Genomic DNA, 18316 nt, shown 5'->3' with positions numbered 1-18316 from the left:
AAAGCAAACAACTGGACTTGCATGTGCATTATTGGTTAAATGACAAGTGGTGCTCATAAGTTTGTGAACCCATGATAAGTTGACTAAAAAGAGGAATACAAAAATCATCTTTTGGAAATTGATCTTAATTCCTTAATTAAAAAAAGTAGGAAAAGTCCAACCTTTAAGGACACCAATTTTCTTTGTGAATAAATAATGTATCGTAAATAAATAAATGCCCTTCCTTAAAATACAGGGGGCTACAGATACAATGCATCCTGATAAAGTTCCCTTGGCCTTTAGAATTAAAATAGCCCCACATCCTCACATACCCTTCACCATACCTAGATATGGGGCACTTTCAATAAAATCATCTCTCAATCAATCAAACCAGCTATGAGGCTAACTGAAATAAAATCATTCTAATCTCTAGGTATGGTGAAGGGTATGTGATGATGTGGGGCTATTTTTATGAGCAGCACTGTATACTATTTATACATATTGGCAGGTAAACAGCAGACTCTAATACCATTCTAAAACTCAATTTGGCTGTTTTTACTTCATTCATTTTAATTTGTCTAATTAACATGTAGTGCCCTATCCATAGTTGTTATTCACTTGACAAATCAGTAAAGCTTAACTATATGATACACAACATACAAGAGGTTAGTTAATAAATATATTTATGGCACACTTTGAAATGCTGAAGTAGATCCTGGGCAGTTGCATGGCCCATGAACTGCTCCATATAATCTTGACTGGACATGGTCATTTAACCAATAATGCACATGCAAGTCCAGTTGTTTGCTTTTGGTTGTCCGGTTCAGTATCTCGTTGAACATAATTACAAACGCACCGCATTCAAGTCTTAAATTTCATTTAGAAGTGGTCTTAAAAAGTCTTAAATTTAACTTGTTTATACCTGTAGCCACCCTGTTATATGAACAAAACATTAGTGCATGTATCTGTATGGTCAAGTGTGTTTAAAAAAACACTAACATCAGTGCATTTATAATGATTAAAGACTGGGTTTGTTGGGTCACACCGGTGTGATTGACAACGCCAGTACTATCTAACATCATCCCTTAAGTAATATATTTGCTTTCCCATTACCTGATGTTTATACTGCACAGGAACGACAATGAGGTGACACAACTGCACAAACGTGACAATAGAAAGATGCCAATTTGCTTTAGTATTAACAGGTGGAAAGACACATTTTGTAAAGGGTGCAGTAGGTAAAACTAACTTTCTGTCATGTTTGCTGAAACTGACCTTATGTTCAAGTAGAATTACATGAAGCAGGTAATTTAAAAAAAATCTGGCTCCTCTGGCAGCACATACAGCCTGTAGTGCGATTTGCAAAAATCCACCGCTCCCTGTTCAGATGCACCAATCATGGCCGGGGGGTGGGGTGTCTAACTGCGTGTCAATCACGCACATTCATTCTCCCTTGTTGGGGAGGGGCTTAGGAGACCGTTTTGGGCTTTAGCAGAAAGGGGGGAGGGACTAAGAAGTTGTCGTTCAAATTTTTGGCTAAGTCCTGGATCTTCACAATCCTACCTACAGCACCTTTAAAGGTGCTCTGCCAAACAAAACCGTTTTTACTTGCATTTTTCGAAATATGTTAGGTCCATATGTGTTTGTGTTATGTTGTGAAAGTGGACTGCTACCTCCTTTGTCAGCTCTAGCCACTGAAAAGAAATAAGCAGAGAAATCAGGCTAATTACAAAAGCTGGTCAGTCTGACATCATATTGCCTGAGCTCATTACTATTCATTAGCTCGCCCAGTTGGGCTTGGTAAAGGATTCTGACAGCCAGGCTCTCATTGGCTAGCTGTTAGCCAATCAGATTCAAACAGCTTAGCTTGTTGAATATTAATGACAACTGGCAGAAATCGAGCTGAGTCTTCCTCTAAGCTTTCTATACCACGCTAGAATGGCTTGAAACAAGGTAACCAAGGCACAAAAAATGTTAGAGTCCATGGTAGAACTTCAGACATTACTACAAAGTAATTAAATACGTGTGGCAGGGCACCTTTAACATGTGCTGCAGCTTCAGCAGGTACAAAGTGCTTGTTGTAGTCAAAGGACGCTGAGATTTGTTGTGTCTTATATTTGTCTGTTTGTTATTGGTTTGTGGTTTGTTTTGATAAAGAGGAAGGAATGCTGATGTTGGTGATAAGACAAGCTCGACCGGTTGATTCGATAGTTACTGTAGGTTGATGTCATAAAGTTTGTCATTTTTTTTAACCTGCTGGTTTGTACATGCAACAACAAAGCCGATTCAGTGCATACAGTGTCTTTTAGTCTATTCTTCTTGTCAGTCTAGCCATCAGGCGTTTGGCTAGATCGTATTTGGCTGCTGTTTCTATCACTCCAGACTATGGCTAACTAAAAATCTCCAGGTATGTGCTTATCTGTCTTTTCTGAGTTCCATTATCCACACAGGCCAAATAAGTTTCTTACATGAACCTTCTGCACTTGTCCAATGGTCCTGATTATCTCAAAATTAAGCCGTTTCATTCTTTTATAATGATGTTTTTCTGTGCAGCTGGCAGTGAGTTAAGTCTGGCATAAACACAGTGTGAAGTGAAGTGAAATGCTATCCAAAAGGAAATCGAAACCAAGTGTCACAAAAAACCTGTTAAACCACTACCGTAAACAAGGATTCTTCCGCTCTAGACTTAAGTGAATGCTTATCAGCTGGATCAGATGTAATGAAAACACATTCTACATAAAACCTTCACTATAAAATGTGCATCAAAGTGCATGACTCCTCTCTGCATCCTCTGCCAACCAAGTCATTTCATTATGTGGCTTAATGTGCAGCTTTTTGTGAGCCTGTTTCTTACATTTCTACTCCATCATTGCTGCCTGCTTGTCTGTGGCTGTGGCTCTTTGAAGCAAAGTCTGTACCAATGGCTCTGTGTCTAAGTGGGCCTTCTGGTATCAGCCTGTATGGGCTCTTAAGTCATCAATCTGTGCTAGAAGTCCCACTTAGACAGCATCTAGACTGTAATAACACCCCAGTGTTTTGATCTCTCTCTGTTCGTTCTGTTTCACTCTGATGGGCGCCCCTGCAGTCGGCTGACCCAGGGAGACATTGGGCAGTGGGAGGACCCTGAGGCTGGCGCCGTGACAGAGAACAAACCAGCGTCACGACACTTTTACCCCATTGCGCTGCTGCTTGTTAGCTCGCACTTACTGGTTGTGTGGCTCATTTTAAGTCTTGTTTTTCTGCTTGCAAAATATCAATAAATTGCTGACAATGCCATCTCTACCTACGCCTTTATTCTGTGTTTGCTGGTTATTCTTTTATGAGTAGTTGTAGTGTGATTTGAATGACTTTTACGTATAAGTGTTATTAGCACAAGTGGTTTAAAGGGGCGCTATGCAGTTTTGGCAATTTCTTCACTGTTTTCTCACTTTTTGCTCACAGGTTTCTCTATAGAGCTCCCCCTACAGCTTCGTAATAGATATTTGGCAGCTCCTATGTTTACTTGTGTCTGACTCCTTGCTCGGTCAGTCTGCCGTTTCCTCTTTTTCTGTTCCTCCGACAATGCTTTCCTAGCTTTCTGCTTCTTTTTAGCCGGCTCAGCCATGACGATAGTTTGAAAAACTCCATCGCTACCTTGTTAACCGGTTCCTGAATGGACGTATGTATGCAGTGCCGTGAAGGAATACATTACATTGTGAGACCTGATATTACGTGATACTTCCTGACGCGGAGGCTGGCAGCTTGCCAGCTGAAAGTTGCAAGGGTGGTTTTTCTAGGGGGCGCAAGGGGGAAGCGAGACGACCACCATTCAACCCAAAAAAAAGTCATATAACCATTCCAATGACTCCGAAGCTGTTCAGTTAAAGTAAATTAAGCTAAAAAAAAACTGCGTAGTTCCCCTTTAATATCGACCTCAAGCTGTTGGTTGTTAATCACCAAATAGCAGTGAAAGATTGGGAAAACTTTATTTAAATCAGATGGTATTAGGTAAAATAACCGTCAATTAAGTTTCCTCTTTCTTGTTTCGCTAGGAATATTTTATCCGACAAACTTTAGGTAACTCCTTAACATCTGACAAGAACAAACTTACCAAAGACTTATGTTAGTGTTAGGTTTACACAAACTGCATATCAATATAGATACAATTTATATTGACTCTCAGACATCTTCATTTTAAGGTTAATGGATAAGCCTGGCATTAATCTATACTTTTCTACCGTGTCTGTCACCTAGCCCCAAACCCATTGATTCCTACTTTGAAAGGATCTTTTAAAAAAGGTCACAAATTTACACTTTCATTTCTAAAAAAAGAAATAAAAAAATAGTTCAGTAATTTCTGTGAACTGTAGTTTTTTTGCAATCGTTACTCAGAATACATTTGTTTATGACCACTTTTAACTGCTTTCACATACTCTCAGATGGTCCGTGACATTGCAGGTCTTCCTATTTATTTTGAATGGGGGAAGTGCTTTTAGGCTGTGGCGTTGGGGGCCAATGGGGGAGCCGGAAAAAGAAATTGCAGTAGCCTACCAACGTAACCCTGCGGTGGCCAATCATGTAACCAGCAATCAGAGTATCAATCACCCATACCAATACTCAATTTGGATACTAAAACAATGCTTTCATGCCTTCAAGCCTTACCCTTTAACTCATAAAATCGAATGAAATGTGAAAGTGATGAGTGAAGTTTCTTCAAGGATTATATTGCTGAGAAGGATAAAACAGTGGCACATAACAAACGAAAAAGTACAAAATATTGCATGTCTGGAAGTGTGAGTTGTCTTGTACAATTTTACGTTGTACATATGTTGTGTCAAAAAGGTGAAAATATTGTCATTAACTGCATGTCTTCTTAAGTTGCAGTTAATCTTAAGAAGTCTCTGCCACTGTAGACATCTCTTTTTTTAACACCTGCGGTTGCGTAATCCTGTCCTCAAACTTGAATAATTTGCTTTTGTGTCAGCGGCACATGTAAAATAAAAGTCTTACATAGTTTAGAAGATCCCTGTACAGCTCATGCTTCGACCCCGAGAATGAAACTTCTGGGGATCACTCTGACATTGACTAGAGTGAAAAGGGAAATTAAAAACTTTCCTCCTTTTTAACTTTTGGTTTTGGTCATTTATTCAGCCTCTTTGCAGAGATGGAATAAATGGCCAAAACCACATCACATAGAATTGAGTGTCTCATGTATCTGTTGTAATATGTAACAGTGCAGGTAGTTTGTTTCCCTCAGAATTTATGACATCTCCACCACTGAGACTTCCACTTCCCTATCCTACAATGTGTTATGGGTGAATGACATTTGGTTTGTGGCTCTACAAGCATAAAGAAATGACATTTAAGTTAATAGCAGCATTTTTCTCCAGAAACAATGCCCCACTTGTACCAGTTATGAACAGGCTACTATACAGTAGACAAGAAACCTTGATTCATGATTTGAGTGAAGTGACCCTTTAAGGAAAAGTTGGAAGCATACAGAAGGCCTGTTATGTATTGATCAAGTTCCTTAATGGCAAAAACATCGCAGTCCATCAAACTTTAATGGTATCCCAGAATTCAGATGGTCTCACTTAACACTGTGTTTTTACAGGCTGTACATTTAAATTTATTAACAGAAGCTCTTACAAGATGTTAATGGTGTGTAGCAAGGATCTACAGTTTGATACATTGAAAGTAGTATTTTACTAAAGGAACACACACAAATGTATAACCTTACAGACACACTGTACAAGGATGATGATTTTTGAACATTAGAAGAGAAAAAAAGAAAAAAGCTAAGTAAATACAATCAATACAAAACAAAAACACAAGTATTACACAAACTTTTCCCATCCTACCCTTATCCCTTGTATGGTTCTCAGTTTCCTTTCATTTATATATCTACACAGTCTATATACAGTTTATACATACACCCATCTGTGTACATACATATCTATATAAATCTACACATTACTCACAACAAATCAATGAGGAAGTTATACAAGACAAACCTGCAGAGGGCTAATTTGAAGCCGGTCCAGGAGGGCTCACGCTAGCACGGTCAGCCAAGTCTAGAGAAGGCAGAATGTCTGTGAAGGGGCCCCAGATTTATCCAAAGGCTGGATGCTTCCCTCTCACATTATATCATATTTTTTCAGGTGTGCACTAAGACACAAGCTCATTAATCCAATGTCTTACTGATGGTGAATTTTCAGATTTCCAGTTGATCAGAATAAATTCTTTTACTGCAGTGCTCGCAAGTAAGATAAAGTATTTCTTGTAGTAGTTCATATTAATAGAGCTTGTGTCCCCCAGGATCCATAGTTTTATGTCCCTGTTCAATTTGACTTCCTATTACCCTTGAGGTTAATTCAATGACACGTTTCAAAAATTCTTCTATCATTGGGCAACTCCATAGCATGTGTATAAGATCACCATCGGTCATTTTACATCTCTAACATTTGGAGGAAATGTTGCTGTCAATTTTATGTAACCTGTAAGGGGTGTAGGATGTCCTATGGAATATATTAAATTGAATTTGCCTTTGTTTTGTGGAGGTTAGTACAGTCTGTGCTTGTTCCAACAGATGACGCCAATCTGCCTCCTCATAAATACAGCCTAGGTCTTTTTCCCATTTCCCTTTTGTAGATGTGTTATCATAAACGGGTAACTTTCCAATGATGATACCATATGTAGAAGATATTATTCCTTTTGTTGATTTGTTACATAGGTGGGTTTCAAGAGGAGTTTCTTTTGGGATATATGGGAATGTTTCTTTGGATTTCTCCTTAACCCAGTCTCTAATTTGTAGGAATTTGAAGAAACTATCTTTGGGAAGGTTGAATTTTTCATTTAGTTGTTGGAAGTTAGCAAATGTATCAATAATGTATAAGTCAGCAAATGTTTGGATTCTCTTTCCCTCCACCCCCGCAACACTGAGTCAGCTATGTGGTGTGAGAGGTTGGGATTACCACTAGAAGAGAACTATTTGTGTCGAGAAGTGAGTGAGATTCTTGCCAAGCAGCAAATGTGTTCAGTATAACGGAGTTGTTTGTGAGTGTGGCTAAACATTTTTTTGTGCCTATGAATGAAATATCCTTTAAAGCAGTGGTTCCCAACCTGGGGTCCGGGCAAAAAAATATATATATATTTGCACATGTTAAACAAATTATGATAATACACTAGAATATATAATGTACATAAGTCTGTATAAAAACTATATATTTTTGTTCTTGCTTAAAATTGTAGGCAGGCTACTTAGTAGGCCAAACCTCTGGGACCTCTTAACCTGGGATCCTTGCTGTCATCAGGTCAGCTGCTAGCTGCTATCATCCTCGTTTTTCCTGCCGCCACGGCATCACTATTTTATGAATGAAACATTCATAAAACAAGCACTGATAACTCCTTTTTATCAAAAGAGAAAGTAAGGCTCTATCTCGAGAGTTACCTCAACTTCGGTTTCGGGGAGGTGGGGGCTCAGCTTTTCTTAGACATAAGTAGGGGGGGCGCCAAGGAAAAAAGGTTGAGAACCACTGCTTTAAAGGCATGGATTTCATCTCATGTTATTCTATTGGGACCCATCTAACCTCACTGTTCTCTGCATGCAGCCAGATCCAAATTGATCTGTACTGAGAAGCAAGAAGTTAAGTCCTCCCCTTGAATATGGAGCCTGTAGAGAGATGAGTTTGACCCTGGGGTTTTTTCTTTGCCATATAAAAGGAGTTATAATTTTGTTAAGCTCTTTAAAGAAACTTGGGAACATTCATCGGCAGACATTGAAATAGGTAAATAAACTTAGGCAAAATGTTCATTTTAATAGTATAAATTCTGCCTATGAGAGACAGTGGGAGATCAATCCATCTTTGAAAGGTAAGTTTGGTTTGTTCCAATAATTTTATATAGTTCTGTTTAAATATATGCTCATCCGATTTACCAATTTGTATACCCAAATATTTGAAACCAATGTTACACCATTTTAATGGGTCAGTGAGAGCTCTAATATTATTGTCCTGTATATTCAGTGGTAAGATCTTGCTTTTAGTGTAATTTAATGTATACCCTGAAACTGCACTATAATCTTTGAGGCATTTCAATAGTGGGGGGACTGATGTTTGTGGATCGGTTATATATAATAGGAGATCATCTGCATACAGAGAAAGTTTATGTTCACCAAATTTAATTCCTGCTATGGAGGTGTTAGAGTGGATAGCGATGGCTAATGGTTCAATTGCAAGTGCAAAGAGCAGGGGGGAGCTTGGACAGCCTTGCCTGCACCCTCTGGATAATGAGAAAGTGTTAGATAGAATGTCATTTGTTAAAATATTAGCTTTGGGGGCATTAAAAAGTGTTTTAACATATTTCTCTCCAAAGCCCATAGCCTCTGAGTCTGAAATAGAAACCTTGGTTCAATCCTGTCAAATGCTTTATTTGCATCCATGGACATTATTAGCATAGGATTTAGATTTTTTTGAGCGGTGTTCAGTATGTGGAGCAGTCACCGCACATTATCTGCTCCTTACCTGTTTTTAATGAAGCCTGTTTGGTCAGCGTGTATTATCTTTGGTATAACATCTTTCAGTCTGAGAGAAATTAGTTTGGATAGTATCTTATAATCTGCATTTAAGAGGCTGAGGGGTCTGTATGAGTCACATTTCTGTTTGTCCTTACCCGGTTTTGGAAGCAGTATGATTGTTGCGATTTCCAATGAGTCTGGTAATTTTTTATTTTATAGAGCTTCTTTAATCATGTTCGTGAGTGGGATTAATAATCTTTTTGAAAAGGCCTTATAATACTTGACAGGGAAGCGGTCTGGCCTGTGAGTCTTGTTATTTTGTAAAGAATTAATGGCTTGGAGTGCCTCCATTTCTGATATATCTGCATCAAGCAGATCTCTATCCTCATCTTGTAATTTGGGAAGGGTTATTCCCTCCATGAACCTTTTTGCTCCAATATTATCAGCATCCTGCCCAGTTTTATATAAATCTTCGTAAAATTGTTTGAATTCTGCATTTATGGATGGTGAATTATAAAGGAGTCCGCCATCCTCTGTTAATATTGAGTGTATAAAATTATCAGATGTTTCCTTTTTAATTTGCCAAGCCAAGAGTTTACTTGTTTTGTTCCCAAATTCATAATAGTGATATCTAGTTCTGGCCATAGCTGCTTCCTCTTTGTTGGGACATAGATCATTATATTGCATCCTTGTTTGTTAGTGTATTAAGGTGTTCTTCCTTTTTGGTGGCAATGTATTCCTGTTCCTGCTTTTTAATATCTCTTTCCAATTTGGTTAGTCTCTCTAATTTGTTTTACCTTGTATGATACAATTTGACATCTCATATAGGCTTTTAGAGCCTCCCAAATGTTGGCATGTGAGGAGGAATTTGAATTGGCATCAAGAAATATTTCAATATTGGTAGTCATATATGAAATAAATTCAGGGGCTTTCAACATGTTATTTTTACATCTCCACCTGCGGGTTGTGGGCTGTGGAGTATCAATCATCCAGGAGAGTTTGATGGGATTATGATCTGAGAAGGTAGCTGCTAGATAGGAGCATTCTATCACTGTGGCTATCATATCTAGTGGTACCAGGAACATGTCAATTCTATAGTGTGTATTATGCATAGGTGAAAAGAAAGAGAGAAATCCCTCTGATGCGGATAAAGATTTCGCCACACGTCAATTATGCCTATGTCTTTCATACCTTGGTTTAATGCTGTTGCCGCCTTTGATAGTGAAGATGTTTTGGGTGATGATCAATCCAAAAGAGGGTTTAAGACCAAATTAACGTCTCCACCCACAACACATTGACCCCCAATTGTAGCCAGTTTCATAATCAGATTGTTAAAGAACGGGTCATCATAATTGGGTCCATATATATTCACTAAGGATAGTGACTACTTCACAATCTACAAGCAAAAATCTGCCATTTTTATCCTTTGCAACTGAATTTAATTTAAAGTTCAGGTGTTTATTAATGAGCAAGGCGACACCTCTTGCTTTTGAGGAGTAGGAAGAGTAGAAAACATTACCCACCCAGTCTGTGCGCAGTTTTAAATGTTCAGAGTCAGTGAGGTGGCTCTCTTGCATAAAGGCAATATATACATTCTGCCTCTTTAAATATGTCAAAATTTTCTTCCTCTTAATTGGTGAATTGACCCCTCTTATATTCCAAGATATACATGTTAACTTACCCATAATATAAGTTCTTCATATAGATGTCTCAGAAGGATAAGTATCATACTATTCAGCTCTAAGGATGTCTGGTTACATTCCTGCATTGAGTTTAGAGGTAGTAAAATAACGAACATGGGTATAATAATGAGACTGAATCTGGACCTGAGAGTAATCTGGATATGTGTGTAAGTAGAAGTTCGAGTTTTAGTGAGAGACCATACATAACCCCAAAACATTAAAGTAAAAACCTGCCTAATAAAACCTCTGTAACAAAAACACATTTGGTAGGTATTAAGCAACAGTGGTGGCTCCAGCAACTGCTGAAAATTAAAAACTGGCCACTCATAACGGTTTGTATATGGGAAAGTTTTCAATTTTACAATATTAGAGATAAGTCAGAAATATGTAAGGGATAGAGAAGTTGGTTAAGTGAAGTGTGATACTATTCTTGTAGGTCATAGTTGTGGTGGAGGTGTTGTATTGGATTGCATGTCATTTTTAAATTTTTAAGTATTGTGACAGTGGTTTTTCATTGTTTTGGCTGGATTTCCCACACTGTTCATCTAATAGGGAGGAAAATCTTCAAATTAAGCATGCATTTTATTACTATAATCAAAACAAAACTGTCATAAAACATAAATACAGCACTTCATATAGTGTGGAAGAACAATTATTAGCTGTTGCACCTTACAATAAAATGCTAACCTTTGCACCTAGAGGCAGCTTTACAAAAACAGACAGAGGTTTGCTTCCTTTTTCAGGGTCACATCAGTTACACTTGTCTAAATCCTGAAAGGCAACACTCATGTTTCTGGAAAGCTAACCGTCTAGCTCTTGCCCAACACCACATTATGCTTTCAAACAGAAATATAATCTTTGATATACAGTACAGGCCAAAAGTTTGGACACACCTAAGTCAATGTGTTTCTTTATTTTCATGACTATTTACATTGTAGATTCTCACTGAAGGCATCAAAACTATGAATGAACACATATGGAATTATGTACTTAACAAAAAAGTGTGAAATAACTGAAAACATGTCTTATATTTTAGATTACTCAAAGTAGCCACCCTTTGCTTTTTTGATAGCGCTGCAAACCCTTGGTGTTCTCTCAATGAGCTTCATGAGGTAGTCACCTGAAATGGTTTTCACTTCACAGGTGTGCTTTGTCAGGGTTAATTAGTGGAATTTTTTCCCTTATTAATAAAAAAGCAAAGGGTGGCTACTTTGAAGAATCTAAAATATAAGACATGTTTTCAGTTATTTCACACTTTTTTGTTAAGTACATAATTCCATGTGTTCATTCATAGTTTTGATGCCTTCAGTGAGAATCTACAATGTAAATAGTCGTGAAAATAAAAAGGAAACGCATTGAATGAGAAAGTGTGTCCAAACTTTTGGCCTGTACTGTATGTCTGAAGCATTAGCAGACAGAAGTTAATACAGTGTCACAGCACTTTAAGGTACTAAAACCTGATTAAATGAGCCGAGTAGGTAGCTAAAAGGTAGTTTTTTGGATTCATGTAACTACTATTTTTAAATCTAAAGGAAAACCTTTTTTAAATATAAAATGAACATAGTGATCCACATAATCATCTGAAGCATTAAAAAAATCATAAAGCAGGGAAGCGCTTCACTCGAACATGTTAAAATACAACAGTTTCTTTGGGCTAAGTGAAGAGTCCCGGTGAAGGAAGTACACATTCTTAGTGAAAAAAATTGACTTAGAGGAAAAATCACACAATCAGACACACAAAGACTGTAGAATATTTAATACAGCATGGCCCTGACAATTCTGGATTCTGATTGGTTGGAATGTTTAATAGAGACACTTATGACGCACGTGTTTGTTTGCAGTTCTAAATACGTATGCCTGTTTTAAACTGTAAGTAAAGATAGCAACAGTGGAGTTTAGCTAAAGAGTAAAGGGCTTAGGATAATTTGTGTAACTGCCAACAACAACAACAACCAAAAAATTAATGTAATTAGCTCAACTACAAGTTTCACTTCAAATGTTTTTGATATTTGTGTGATTGTTAGTTGAGGTCAAGCTTGTAGCCTAACAACGTCTAAGGGACAGCTGCAGGGAGGGGAGAGGACAAGAGAGGAAATGCGACCAAAATATAAAGATGTGGAGAAGTTGCAGGTCCAAATCTCAGGGAAATATGTATATCTTCACATTAGGGAACACATACATTAATTGGTGGAAGTAATTATACATGAATGAGCACATATTTGTGAAATCAACATTAAAAAAATTACACAATGGAGTTTTAACTGCGGTTTCCAAGATCATGAATGAACTTCATGAACCTCAGCATACCAAATAAAACTTGAGTATAATCAAACTAAATGGACACTTGAACCCATACCAAACAAAAGTTGTAAAATGGAGTCCCAAAGTGGTGATCAGAAGTTGTGAGCGGCAACAATGGCTGTCTCAGGTGATCTAGGCACATATGTGATTATATAATTTATGGCTGATTGTTGAGAGACAAAATTAAATAGCATTTTGTGTTTATCATCACAAACCTAATTTAAAAACTCATTCATGTTTACTTTTTTGTTTTTCCTTCTTTTTTTTCCTCATTCCCTCTTCACCCCGTTTATTTGATCACCAGAGAAGGATGTCGGATTGAGAACGTTCAAAAGAATATTAAATGCAGGAAATACGCCTTCAACATGTTGCAGCTGATGGCCTTTCCCAAGTGCTACCGACCACCAGAGGGAACTTACGGCAAAGTTGACTCTTGAGGACGTAAGCCATGTACTGTAAAACCAGTCATTGTGTGTTACCCAAGTAGTAACTATGAAAGCTTATACATTATGGTTAAAATGTTTTATTGTTGTTTATTGTAACCAAAATGACTTCTTGGATTTTGCTTATAGTGTGTGTTCATCGATTCCCAAGCTGGATTTGCCAAACGTGTTATTGTAAAATTCATGCACTTTCCAAGTATTGCCTTGTTTATTTTTTCATGGCCTAAGCAGTGCAACTGTGTTGCCAAACCACAGTTTGAGTGTTTGTGTGGCTGTGCAGTATGTTAACGATTTGTTTTAAGACGTTAAGCAGTTCAACCTGCATTTGTGTGCATGAAGAATTTTGTGTGTGTGTGTGTGTGTGTGTGTGTGTGTGTGTGTGTGTGTGTGTGTGTGTGTGTGTGTGTGTGTGTGTGTGTGTGTGTGTGTGTGTGTGTGTGTGTGTGTGTGTGTGTGTGATAGAGAGAGAGACAACAGTATTAACTAAAATGTTCACTTACTACCTTTTCTGAGCTATTTTAGAGGTGATTCAGTAAAAACTTCGACTTGAGAGTATTTTTTTGTTAAATATGCTGTTCCCAAGGTCGAGAATAAACTTCCATGCTACAGTGATTTTTTGTGGTATAAACCCCTCTCTACAATGACTTGGAAACAATGACTTGTTTATAGCCTAATTCCATGTTTGTTTATAGCCTAATTCCATGTTATGTCTGTACAGGAATTTGTCCATTTCTGCAGTTCTTGATCAGCTGATCTGTACATTTTTATGGCATCACATATTCAGCTCTAAACTTTTCCTATATTGTTTTTGACTGTTGCAGACATTTTCATTCATTTGTAATAAGTAACATACCAGTATTTCAATGCATATGTTGAATCCTGTTTTCTAACTCATTCCATTCTCTTAATGGTTGCACTTAATCTTTTTCCATAATCTTTTTATATCTCAAGGTACAGGCCAGTGAAACCACATGAGGTACAGTTGGAAGTTGGAATAAAATTAGAATATTGGACCATCATTTCTGAATACTATATATAAAATTCAAATATTTATTTTTGTATTCTTAAACAATTTTCTTTTATTCTAAGGGTTGATACCTTGGACCTTAATGCGTGTTTGAAATGTATTTGTTGTGTTGTACATTGGATATTTACAATTGTCTATTTGAAATAAAATAAAATAATGGATTGATATTTGTGATTGTATGATGATATGTGTTCAATTTCAAAGGTGTGCGTTTAATGGAACAAGTAAACTACTACAGTTAAATTAGTCATGATTGATCATTCATCATTATTTAATCCATGTGTTGTATTAAAAACATTACCAACTAGCAAGATATATTCAATTAAAACTAACACTCAAAGGGATGAGAAGATTGTTTTTTTGTCTGGATAAAATAAAAGTAACCTTTAAAATGTTGTATTTTGTATGTTTTAAGTCTTTGTTTGATCGGCGGGTCATCATTTGCAGCTTATTGAAAAGTGCTAATGACATTAAGGTAATATCTGTGGCCTTGTCAGGGAGAGCTTCGTGTAGGAATGTGTCTTCAAGCATTCCTTAATTTTCTTCGGGATTAATAAAGTATCTCTATCTATCTATCATGGAAAGGTAGAACTTTCATGCTACTCCTTTCTCTTCGAGGTAAAATAGAAATTGTTGGAAAGGTGGTCCGACCTGTATACCTGAGGAGTCCTCTTTAAGAGACTTGTCTAGACTTGGGTTCAGTTGTTTCTTAACCCCCATGATCTGATTCCTTTGGTTGATTATCAGGGACTGCTATGACAGAGCCCTGAAGCGATGGGTGCTCTTTCACGGAGTAGAGACCAGCTTTCTTGTTCTCTTGGTGTACGTCCTGGACGATACATTTGATAGATTCAAGATCTTCTTGGCTAAATCTGGATGTTTTATACTTACCTTCAGTGTTCTTGTTCCTTACTGATAGAGCTGGTTTGTAACCATTTTCTTTGGTGTTTCCTTTATACTCACTGAACTTTCGACTTTTCCATCGATCAGATTGGAATTTGTTTTGGCGTGAGTTGGTGGGGTAGGGGTTTGGCTCAGTTCTTTGACTTTGAGTCTTTGAGACTGTTTTAGAAACCCCAAAGAAGCAAGATCAGGCAGATTGTGGCTGGTTGAAGTGCGTGGGTACAAAGTACACTTGTAGAAGGTGAAGGTAATACTGTTGGAGAGATTCTTGTTTTTACCTGTCTCACTGCCATGGCAGCAGTCAAACCGGCTTGTGTCAAATGGTCAGAAAACTCTCTCTCTAATGCATGACAGAGCATGTCGTACTTCTGACCTGGTTAGGCTGTTGGTCAAGGAATTTGCTGACGTTGCGGATGGAGGTTACCTTGATTAGGTAAAGTTTGTCCTCAACAGAGGCACTTGGGAACTTCCAAGTAGAACTCGATGTCTTTCAAGTACACGTAGACGCCATGAGAACCACCAGGACTGGGTTCAAAGCGTGATACATTGCGGGCCATTTTGTGTAAGTCGTGATGAGAAGGACCCCTCAAAGCCTGTGTGTTTGGAGGTAAGTAAGATCGTTGAGCGGGAGCTGGGGTACCTGTGTCCTAAGGGACCCTGCTTGTCCCAAAGAAATCAGTCGTGATTGGTCAAAGGAATGACGGAGACACAATTTCTTGAGCTCCCTCAGCAAGTTGATTGTCTCTTATTCTCTAAGTAAGCATCGTTGAGATGGGTTTGTCGGGGGCTGTGCATTTCAAGAGAGCGTATCAGCTCTTTCTTGGTGGTGGCTAATTCTTCTTCCTTAGCTTCTCTCAGCTGACAAGCCTGAACTACCCGGTCATTGGTCTCAACCAATCGTCGTTGCAACTCCTTGGCCTTCCGTAGGTCTCGGCTAATGATGAGGTTGGTTCGGTGTTGGCTGTGCCCGGGCACTTGCAGTGAAAGTTCTTTTAAGCCAGAAAGTAGCCGATACAGATAGACAAGCAAGCTTGGGTAGAGCTGATGACGAGCTGATAAGTGGGTTCAAAAATGAAGTTGTCTCTCCCTGTAGTTAGTTTGTTTGAATACTTCCAAAAATGATTCAGTTGGCCCAATAAAAGGCTCTAAGATTCATCAAACGAAACTTCACAGGTGAAAAATCACAGGAAGTTTGTTTCTCAAATCGGATTTTTACAGAAATTTCAAAAAGACGAGCTTCAAAATTGTAGTGATGAAGACTTAAAAGTCACATGAACAAAAATAGTGAGTGAATGAGTTCAAAAAGGAATAGCGGAGAGACTTAGTCAAAACCTGCTGCATGCCTGTTTCTGAGGGCTGTCTCCAAGACAAGAGGGGATGGCCCAGAAGTCACTCCCTTTCTGGAAGTTTCACTTTGATTAAAGTTTATTCTAATTAAGTCGTTAGACCGAATTTTTACGGCTTTTCCCATCACTATCATATTAACACTTAATTAACATAGAATGTTAGTCATTACATGAGTTATGGATAAGAAATCAATTTAGTACACATTTCACACAACCGCATTTTGTTAATATGTTCAAAGTTATAACATGGTGAAAAATCAACACATAATGTAGCTCAAATAAACCAGCCAAAATGTAGCAGTTTATAGTGGTGACCAAATGTCCATTGATCCCTGGGTAAAGAAGATTATCTAAACATAAGATCAGAATGTAACTGAAAAGGAGGAAGAGAGAGACCAGAGATGTTCTTCCAGTATGTGTTGTTTTATTGGGACAAGTCAGCATTGATTAATCAAAGAAGTTCAGTGTACCTGATTGATTAGGAAGTCTGAACTTTTGGCTGCTGTGAGGAGGGTGTGAATACAAAGGGCTTTTTATGTCAATTGGGGGAAAGTTGAAGATCTTGCAATGTGTGCTGGAGTCATTCTTCATGACCTGCAGTGGATGAAAGGGATGGAAGTGTTGATGGAGCGTTGATGGGTTATATCTGGTGTCTTGAATGGACAGTGCATATGAGGGACAGTGTCTATATTCTTCAGTTTGCCTATCGACTCTTAAGAGGCACAGTTGGTGCCGGAGAGTATGGGGCCACAACAGATTTTGGTCATGTACAAATATGAAGTTATTTAATTTACTGTCCTGTTGTGTAGAACTCAGTCCCAGAGGCATACTTAAAAATAGTTGAGAGTTCAAAGGTCCTCTTTAGGGACCAGTGATGCATGTGACTGATAAAGAGGGCTCCAACAGAAAGTGCTCTTATCACGAGGATGAGAAATCCAGATCCCATCAGAATGGTTTTATTTCCTTATTTTACAGACAGCGCTGGTTTTACTTTACCTTTCAGCTGAGGATTAAGGTATGGAGTCTTGTCTCTGGATCTCAAATGATGACCATCTTTGCCAAATTCCTCTATCAGTCCCAAAATTGAAAACCTAAGAATACATCTGCATAAGCAGCTAGTAACTGCAGGCTGTCGTTTTTGGCAGATTTCTGTTCTTAACTTCATCACAGACCAGGGGCCTCATTTATAAAACTGTGCGTAGATTCTATTCTGAAAGATTTCGTGCGCAAAAAAGTCAGAATTTTCGTACGCAAAAACAATATTCTGATTTATAACACCTTGCGGCGCACACCGGTACGCACTCTTCTCGTTATAAATACGGACGTGCGTTACCTTATGCGGTCCTGCACGAGCCTCACGCTCCTCCCAAGGTCGTCCCATATTTGTCCTAATAAGGTCCATGTTAATCAATCAATGAATATTCCAGACTTGAAAGGAGCCCTTGATCACCAATCACGAAACGGGAAAATGGGGAAAAAACACGATTCAGTGATTGTGAGATCGATGTGCTCCTAACAGAGGTAGAACAGCGAAACAAAATCCTGTTTGGAAGCCGTAACCCTAGTGTTCATATTGTTGTTACGCAGCCTTAATACTTAACAGATTTAGCTCAATTACCAATGATATATAAATCATTTATGGTTCATATTTGCCATTTACCCCTGTGAGATCACATTTATGATCATATGATCATTTTCGTTTTTTGTGAGAAAGGAAATTCAGTTATTAAAAAGGTAAAAATAGAAACAAGATTTTGGATCATTATTGGTGCAAAACAGGTGAAAGTGCTTGAAATGTAACAATTTGGTAACTTGTATGATAACTGTTTGGGAATAGCAGGTGCAGAAAGACAACATTCCCACAAACAGACACCTACAATCAGACACGACCACATAAAGACGCACACACACACACACACACACACACACACACACACACACACACACACACACACACACACACACACACACACACACACACACACACACACACACACACAGATACACATCAAACAAACAACGCATTTCCCGGGGCGAGGCAGGGGAGAGCAGCGGAGGAAAAGCGCATTTCCTCCGCTGCACGGTGTCGGAGGAGCCCCTGCCTCTCCCCCGTTGCTGGCAGCCCCTCGCCGGGCGCCGCG

The 18316-nt window shown here is 38.3% G+C and overlaps 1 protein-coding gene across 8 annotated transcripts in view; it reads left to right on the top strand.

Moving 5' to 3' along the window:
- Positions 1-18316, top strand: part of inpp4b (inositol polyphosphate-4-phosphatase type II B) — a 285453-nt gene that overhangs the window by 250337 nt on the left and 16800 nt on the right. For 5 of the 8 annotated variants that reach the window (XM_039815268.1, XM_039815304.1, XM_039815314.1 and 2 more), the window contains one exon: positions 3065-3239. In XM_039815268.1, coding sequence (XP_039671202.1) covers positions 3065-3239 — 175 coding nt within the window. Of the gene's footprint in view, positions 1-3064; positions 3274-12760; positions 14271-18316 lie in introns of those variants that run through there. The other 3 variants (XM_039815294.1, XM_039815285.1, XM_039815276.1) reach the window with 3 other exon arrangements.

Source organism: Perca fluviatilis, chromosome 1, assembly GCF_010015445.1.
Source record: "Perca fluviatilis chromosome 1, GENO_Pfluv_1.0, whole genome shotgun sequence".
NCBI lineage: Eukaryota > Metazoa > Chordata > Actinopteri > Perciformes > Percidae > Perca > Perca fluviatilis.
Note: the sequence above shows the minus strand (reverse complement) of the source record. Positions and strands in the feature narration are given on the sequence as shown.